This window comes from Antedon mediterranea, chromosome 6, assembly GCF_964355755.1.
Source record: "Antedon mediterranea chromosome 6, ecAntMedi1.1, whole genome shotgun sequence".
Classification (NCBI taxonomy): domain Eukaryota; kingdom Metazoa; phylum Echinodermata; class Crinoidea; order Comatulida; family Antedonidae; genus Antedon; species Antedon mediterranea.
This window is the reverse complement of record NC_092675.1, coordinates 1,342,467-1,351,215: the sequence shown is the minus strand read 5'-3', so window position 1 is coordinate 1,351,215 and position 8,749 is coordinate 1,342,467. Positions and strand designations below refer to the sequence as shown.

Below are 8,749 nucleotides of genomic sequence, written 5' to 3'. Positions count from 1 at the left end.
TAACTCACCATAAACGAGTAGGGGGTACCCCTGTGTACACACAAAGCCACTCATAACTCACCATAAACGAGTAGGGGGTACCCCTGTGTACACACAAAGCCACTCATAACTCACCATAAACGAGTAGGGGGTACCCCTGTGTACACACAAAGCCACTCATAACTCACCATAAACGAGTAGGGGGTACCCCTGTGTACACACAAAGCCACTCATAACTCACCATAAACGAGTAGGGGGTACCCCTGTGTACACACAAAGCCACTCATAACTCACCATAAAGGCCAATTGATTAGGCTGTTTAGGGTTACCCTCTATAAATAAGGTTAAATAAGAAAATAAATAAATAAAAAACACTCTAAATATATACTCAATACGGAATTTTTACCAATATTACTTAAAAATTATCTTAAATAACTTTATGTTTTGTTCTTGAATGTTAAATATTTTGTTGCGATATCATTTTCATAGGCTTTGCAATTTAGCTCGTCAAAGTGTCACATTTTCTTTGTTATAAATAAATATTAACAATCACTTTTAGATCAGTGGCAACACATTTAATAAGTGGTGCAGCCAAACTTGGAAACTTAAGCTACACACAATTAAAACATTATATAACCAAACAAATCACTGATTTAAATTTAACACACACAGAACTTTCAATAAAATAAAAACAATAATACAAATTCACTGATTAATTAGTAATGCCTTAACTTGAATAAAACATCTAAATTAATAACAAAATACAATATAATTAATAAGCAACCAATGCAAATTAAATCTGTTTTTTTGTACCCTCACGAAAAAGTCGACTAACCAAAAACATGCAACCAATCAGATTTCAGAGAACAAAGATAAGTTAAGCAAAGTTTATTCACCATCCAGGTACGTGTGTACGCCACGAAAGATGTCACGTGGACTTCGCTCCGCTTGGGTGAACACAGTGTGTTTTAGATTTTGTAGGCCTAGCATTTACTTATATTATATTGCTTATCAACATAATGACTGTTCTAATATCATCCCTAGAAGTGAAAGATATTCGTTTTCCGACATCTCTTGAAGGTCATGGATCAGACGCAATGGTAAAGATGTTTACAAAGTCACCTCTTTCCTAAATCTAGCTAGCATTGCTTTCTACACAGAGTCTGTCACTGCTGGCTGAGCTGAGCTTCACCTTCTCAGCTCTGTCTTAGAAGAATAGGCCTCTCTAGCCTAATTTAAATAGGCCTAGGCTAGTAGTAGTAGAGGCGTATTAGTAGTACTAGTAGTACAGTAATTTGTAATCATGCCTATATATCACATAACAATTTCCCCGGCTTTAGCTTAACAATGAATTATTTAATGGAATGAAAATAGGCCTACCGTAAATGTGTTTGCATTGTATTTAGTCTGTAGGCCTTATGATAATGCCATTAAATTGGTATTTTATTATATATAATATTTTTTATAAATTTTAATGCACTTGTCAATTGTGTGACCCATACAACACCCCTGCTGGTAGAGGTACGTCATGGGTGAGTCAATAATAATGGTACGTCACATCAACGAACAATTGTGTGTCACTTTACCACCCACCATATCATGGACAACATGGTAAATGGTTCTTTAAAATGGGTGTGTCATGGTTACTTAAAGGTAAGTCACTTTTCTTGACGCACGGGTGCGTCATGGTATTCTTAAGGTATGATGCACATCGAAAAAATGACGCACCTCTCCCGGGGTCGTAGAGTGGGTCATACAATTGCCAAGTGCCTACAGTAAATGCCTATTTGAACTTACTGTTTGTCAGCATACAGACCCAGACTATTCCTGTGCATATGTGATAATTGGAACCAATGTGAATGATGGATTAACCGGACATGGACCAACATTTACTTGTGGAAGAGGGACTGAAGTTAGTAAGTACAATTGAATTATATAATCTTAAGCTCTGTCTACAATATCAAACTTTATGTGTCAAAAAAGTTTGATGTGCCCATAATATATGGTAGTGTAGACAATGCTTTAAGCTCTGTCTACACTACCAAACTTTAGTTGTTGTCATATAAATCTGGACAATCAATTGTCATGCTTTCCTTAAGTGATGCTTACCTTTAAGTGAAATAAGGAAGCAATAGGAGTACTTGTAAAGGCTGCCTGCTAATTTGTATGTGCTATTTATTTTAAAAATTCAATTTACCTCCACCCTTTCTAACATAGATCTGTAGAAATGTGCAAATTTGAATAAACATGAATTTCTTTATTGCAGTATGCCAGGCAGTGAAAGCACTCGTACCATTTGTTGTTGGTAAGGATTTCAACAAGATTGTTGCAGAATTTGGAAGTTTCTGGAGAACCTTAACTAGTGAATCTCAATTAAGATGGGTTGAGTACAATTAAGATGTTTTCAAATTGTATACTAATGTAAGGGTGTGTGGAACAGTGTGTTGGACGTTCGTTGCATTGCTTGTATAAATGCAACAACCAACATAAAAATTCATTGTTATCATTACCATTATTATTAGATTAACTCATCAGCAATATACTGAAAATATTAACAATTACCTCATTTTATTTCTAATTTTTTTAGATAGGTCCAGAAAAGGGGGTGATACACTTGGCTTGTGCTGCGATTCTCAATGCAATATGGGATCTCTATGCCAAACGAGAAAAAAAGGTAAGCTTATCATTACGGAGTGGAGTTGGTTGGTGGTCTAATGTTTGCCTAGCTTACCTGTATAAACCGACAATAGCCCGTGCTCTCCAGAGGGAGGGCTTTAGATACGAAAGTGTATGATGCTTGGCCACCAATCAAAGGGTCCTGGGTTCAAGTCATGTCAGGATTTTTTATAATGACAAATTATAACTCCACTCCCAAAGACTTGTAATAAGACTTTGTTAATGTAGATCATCTTCTGTATATGTTTGTCTTGTGAACAGGTTATCCTTGGCAATGTTTTAATAGATAATCTTTAATTGATACTAAAAATATAAAAAAAAAATGCAGCTTTCACTTGTAGTTAGATGAGATAGGACCCAGAAGATGACATGTTTTCCTATTTTAAGGATTCCATACAATTTACGCAGCACCAAATGAAAACTGTGGTATTAGACCAATCATGATGAATTTTTTATTTTTTTATTCAGCCTTTATGGAAACTTCTAACAGACATGGTAAGTACTTTTATTACGTCTATTTGTCCTTTATGTTAAATATTCACTTTACTTTATTATAAACCAAGTACTTTATTAATTTTACTAAACATTCTAATAAAACGGATCATGTTGCTTAAGCTCTGTCTACACTATCAAACTAGTTTTACAAAAAAAGTGTAATGTGCCCAAATATGGTAGTGATTTGACATCATTAAGTCTATATATGGGCACAAGACATTTTTTGTCACATATAGTTTGATAGTGTAGACAGAGCTTAATTCATGACTAGTTTATCTGTATAAATATATATATATATGGCTATTTCCCCTTCCTTGAAAAGTAACCGTGTGTCAAAACAGTGGTATTGTCATATTATAAATATTCATATTTTAATTTTTTCTTTAAATATTTAAATTGAAATATTCAAATAAATGTGAATAAAAATAATTTGTTTGAATATTGTTTCTAGACACCAGAACAACTTGTTTCTTGTGTAGATTTTCGTTATATGTAAGTTGTTATTTTTGATGAATTTGTTCATCATTTTTAGAGGACATAATGTTTTGGAAAATGGACACTATTAGTATTCCTTGTTTAATAATATAAGCTACAAACCTGTTACTATAATTGTACTATTACTATACTACCTATTACCACTAGGGATCATTTTCTGTTACATTCAGTGGTGCTCACTGACTAAACCCTGAGCCCTGGAGCTTATGGGGCCCCTGAGCAGTGCCCAGAGAAAAGAAACAACATTAAAAAATATGTCGAAAAAGCTAAAAATGTGCAAGGCCTCCAGCGTTGGAGGTTAGGGTTTCTAATCCAGGTGCCGAAGCCCTCTGCGTTACGCCACTGGTTACGTTATGTTAATTCATTTTGCGATGCCTTTCTTACTAGATTCCTCAACACAGTATAGCTACTTAATGATTCATAATTTTACGAATTTAGAACTGATGTTGTTACAAAAGATGAGGCAACTGAAATACTGCAACAGCAGCAATCAACAAAGCTGAAAAGAGGTAACAAGTTATAGTTATCTTCATTTCACAATTTGTTGCTATCCTTTTTTTATTTTCAAATTCCAGTGTAATTAAAATATTTTATATACATTTATTTTTGTATAGAAAAGTTTGTATGTGAGAATGGTTACCCAGCATACACAACATCCACTGCTTGGCTAGGTTACTCAGATGAAACACTAAGAGAAGTAAGCAATAATCTATCCTATCTTATTCATTCTATCCTATCTTATTCATCTATCCTATTCATCCTATCCTATTCATCCTACAAATATCCTATTCATCCTTACTAATTAATTGTTTGAATTGATCCAAAGAGTCTAAAATCATTAATACTGTGTCTATAAGGTTTATTGCAGATAGCAAGTAAATACTATTTCAAGCTTTCTAAACCTTATGAAAAACTACAGTTTCCCCAAAAAAGTGCATTGAACCTTGACAATTTACTTACCTTAGGTGAAAATTAATTTTCTGTTGTTAAAAAGCTACCTTGTTTTTTCAGAAATGTAGAAAAGCTCTGTCAGAAGGTTGGACAAGATTCAAAATGAAAATAGGAGCAAATTTGGAAGATGACAAAAGAAGAGCAACAATTATGCGTGAAGAAATTGGATGGCAGAATGCACTTGTAAATGTTTATAAATTCTATAATTAGTAGTATTAGTATTTAATCTAGTATAATCATTTCCCTTTTTTACCTCCGCCAAGGAGGAGGCATATGTAGTTGATCGCGTTTGTCTGTTTGTTTGTTTGTTAGCAGGATTAATCAAAAAGTAATTACAAGATCTTTATCAAAATGAATGAAGATATGTGGTCAAGGACCACTCCATTAAATTTTGGAGGCAATCCAGACCATCGTCCCAATTCTGGACCACTTTTTAGTATAATCTTATGTACCAGAATTTATCAGGCTTTCTAGTTTTCTGAAGTGTTCTTTCAAACTATAGACCATCATGTACACTGCCATTGGATTCCGTGTTATTTTTTGGTTGATTGCATTTGAAATATTTTTTTTATATATATTTATACTGGGCTATTCTTTAAAGAATGTTTTCCAGTAAAATTGTTTCTTGTACTACCCTCCACGATAACATAATGTCCGAAATGTCCATGCAAATACTGCCATTACTTGTTTACAATATGTACATGTATTTATTCTGGTCCTCAAGCTTAACTGGTAACTGAGGAAATTTCGAATTAGTTCTAAGGATTCAATTAGTATGGTACTCCGACACCCAAATTAGATAATGTGAAAAGACACGCAGACATTTTTAGATCAATTTATGTTTTTTTTTATATTTCAGATGATGGACTGTAATCAAAGGTGGGATGTTCCTGATGCCATTTCATGGATGAAAGAACTTGCTCAATTTAAGCCACTCTGGATTGAGGAGCCTACTTCTCCAGATGACATACTTGGGCATGCGACTATTGCAAAAGTAAATTTAACATTTCATTGTGTTATTAAATTAATCAAATTTGGAAAGTAGGCATCTGTGATTCTAGTTTAAATATGAATGATTGTGGTGTCAAGTAAGTAAATCTATATATTTTTAAGATGATTTCTTTAGTATTTTGTGGCTTGTTGAATTACATTTCAAAAAGTGACACATCCCTTGTGATCGTTCAAATGAGAAGGAAATGTATTTAGGAAAAAGTAAATTGTTTTGACAACTAACATCGATATGTCCCAATAACATCTGGTTGTCACTGTCTAGGCCTTAAATCCTCTTGGCATTGGAGTTGCCACTGGTGAGATGTGTCAGAACAGAGTGATCTTTAAGCAGATGTTACAAGCTGGTTCCTTACAATTCCTACAAATTGATAGCTGTCGTGTCGGCAGTGTCAATGAACTCATTGCAATACTTTTGATGGCTAAAAAGTTTGACAGTAAGGACAGACTTTTTTTTTTGTTTCGCTTGTTTTTTTTCATTTGATGATACATAGTTTAAGTTTAATGGGATGCATGTGAATAATACTTGTTCCTTTCAAACTGTCTGCCTGTTTATTTTACAAAGTTTTTACATAATAATGTTGTATTTTGATTTGTGATTCCTTAGAACAAATAACCATAGATTGGAAATGATCATGCATTATAGTATGTTGTCATCATCTCACTAAATTTTGATTGAGGTTTTGAAAAAAGCAGAATCTACAAAATTGTGTACGAATACTTGACGACATAGCTTCTAGTTTATCACAAATCGCAAGCTCCTTATTAAGATGTACAGTTGGTGACCTTTAATTGAGTTTTTTACAAATTATTATTGTAATGTTTTTGTAGTTTTAAATTGATTACTTATCAAGATGTGTATTATTTTGTAATGATACTGTCCTAATGCTTCTAATACCATAGAGAGGAATTTATGTCATCCATGCTAAAGCTCTGTCTACACTATTAACCTTTATGTGACAAAATGATTATAATGATGTCATATCACTACCATATTTAAGCACATCACTGCCATATTTGGGCACTTAATACTTTTTTGTCAAACTAGTTTGATAGTGTAGACAGAGATTAATAAATTGTTTCATTTTCTTATAGTACCTGTTTGTCCTCATGCTGGTGGTGTCCTGCTTTGTGAGCTTGTTCACCACATCAGTATGTTTGATTTCTGTTGTGTTTCAGCAACGATGGAGAATAGGTGAATGTTTATTTCTACAGTTTCATTTAATTTTGAAAATTGTTCTAAGTTATTCCATTAACACAAGGTGCTTTATTATAATAAGTGAAATAGAAGTCAACCTTATAGTAATGTAACATATTTGTTACAATTTTTAATCTGCAAGTCATATAAAATCAATAGATTTAAAAGTCTTGTAGAACCAGTTTTAAAAAGTGAACAGTGTACATTCTGCTTGCATGCTTGTTGGAAAGATTGTCATCATGAATGAGGAATGTTGGAAAGATTGACATCATGAATGAGGAATGTTAGAAAGATTGACATCATGAATGAGGAATGTTAGAAAGATTGACATCATGAATGAGGAATGTTGGAAAGATTGACATCATGAATGAGGAATGTTGGAAAGATTGACATCATTATGGACGAGGAATGTTTTATACCTTATAAACAATAGACCATTTGTTATTTGTTTTAATATTTTAGAGTCATAGAGTTTGTTGAACATCTACGTGACAAATTTGTTTATCCAGTGAAAATGAAAGGAACAAACTATTTACCACCTAAGGTAAGTTTTTGATATCCACAACTGGTATTTGTTTGTACGAATTAATGAACTAAAATTTTAGATTTTACTTTAAATACCGCCATTAAGATCTATTTAAACAGGACACAGAATCTAGGGTCAACTAATAAGTTTTAAATATAAAAACAATATTTCAAACTTTGTTTACTTAAGGAATCTTTAGAATCATAATGGTTTTCCTCACTTTTTTTAAAGTTTGATATATTATATTAAGCATTACAGAATATTGATAATAGGTAATTTTGGCTTAGTTGACTGGTAAAGGTTTATTGTCAAAAAAAGTTTTGAGGTTTAAAAACGTTTTTACTTCATGTTTGCAGTAGTAAATATATTTGTTTCATGGTTTCATTTATATTATAAAAGATTTAAAGGCAGGAATTAAAATTAATTTACAAATACATTACACACACGAGGTGATTTGTATTATACAGTAGTAGCACTATTAACACTTCGTTTCCATTTAAAAGACATTTTCAATCATGATTTCATTTCAATTTCTTGAAGGATAGTCGATGTTAGACATTGCGCATCTCACCTGTGTTCGTCACTCTTAGTGTGTGTAAGCCGTAACTAGTCTTGGTGCACTGTGTCTAATATATTTCCAATATCATAGAAAAGAACCATGTATCATAATGTCTAACTTAAAATAAATTCTATTGTCACATACTATCATTACATCAAGAATTATAAACACTGCTTTTCATCCTTTTCATCATCACACCACACATCATAGTCCTGGTTCTAAATTTTAATTCAGCTTTTGGCACACATAGCGTGTCATACCTCAACTTGAGCTGGAATCACAAAAAATCACCAACTTTATGGTGGCGCTATTATACAAAACCATGTTTGTATAATAGTTAAAACTAACATTTTGTTTGAAATTGTAGGAGCCTGGTTACTCTTCAGAACTTACAGCTAAGTGTATAGAAGAATATGAATATCCTAATGGCAAGGTTTGGGCCGAGTTATTTCAGTCAGGAAAATTTTAACTTTAAGTTGTTTGTAGTTGAAAAAAGTCAATCAATTTTGTCACAAGTTTTACAATCAAGAGAATAGTAATTGGCAGGTTTTAAAGAAGTGAACTTGAGGAATAAACAGTTAAATGTAATTTTAAAAGGAACACTACAGAGAGAGAGAAATACAATAATTAAATAATAATTATAAGTTGTTATTCTTAATAGTAATAAAATATTTTAACGTTATCATTTATTTAATTTATTTTTTTAATTTATCAAAATCAAAGACCTGTTTCAAGTCTAGGTTACAACTACTTTTTAAGTTGCATAATTCTAAAAGAGTAACAGTTTTCATTATTAGTATAGTAGGCCGTTGACTCTTTTAAATAACACATTAATTTGAAGAATGGAAGAAGATCATTATTT

General features: G+C 32.4%; 1 protein-coding gene across 2 annotated transcripts; it reads left to right on the top strand.

Moving 5' to 3' along the window:
• The first annotated feature begins 973 nt into the window (after nucleotides 1–973).
• Nucleotides 974–8,738, top strand: LOC140052358 (mitochondrial enolase superfamily member 1-like). 2 transcript variants are annotated; one of them, XM_072097896.1, is made up of 14 exons: nucleotides 974–1,079; nucleotides 1,787–1,895; nucleotides 2,246–2,361; nucleotides 2,567–2,653; nucleotides 3,124–3,150; nucleotides 3,602–3,642; nucleotides 4,084–4,154; nucleotides 4,260–4,342; nucleotides 4,657–4,779; nucleotides 5,456–5,590; nucleotides 5,870–6,041; nucleotides 6,700–6,799; nucleotides 7,265–7,346; nucleotides 8,255–8,738. In XM_072097896.1, exons 1-14 carry the CDS (start codon nucleotides 999–1,001, stop codon nucleotides 8,354–8,356), a joined length of 1,329 nt encoding a protein of 442 aa, XP_071953997.1. In that variant the 5' UTR covers nucleotides 974–998; the 3' UTR covers nucleotides 8,357–8,738. The 2 variants fall into 2 exon arrangements, with proteins under 2 accessions (XP_071953997.1, XP_071953998.1); XM_072097897.1 differs by lacking the exons at nucleotides 974–1,079; nucleotides 1,787–1,895 and having other exon boundaries at nucleotides 2,319–2,361; nucleotides 2,571–2,653; nucleotides 8,255–8,737.
• The last annotated feature ends 11 nt before the right edge of the window (nucleotides 8,739–8,749 follow it).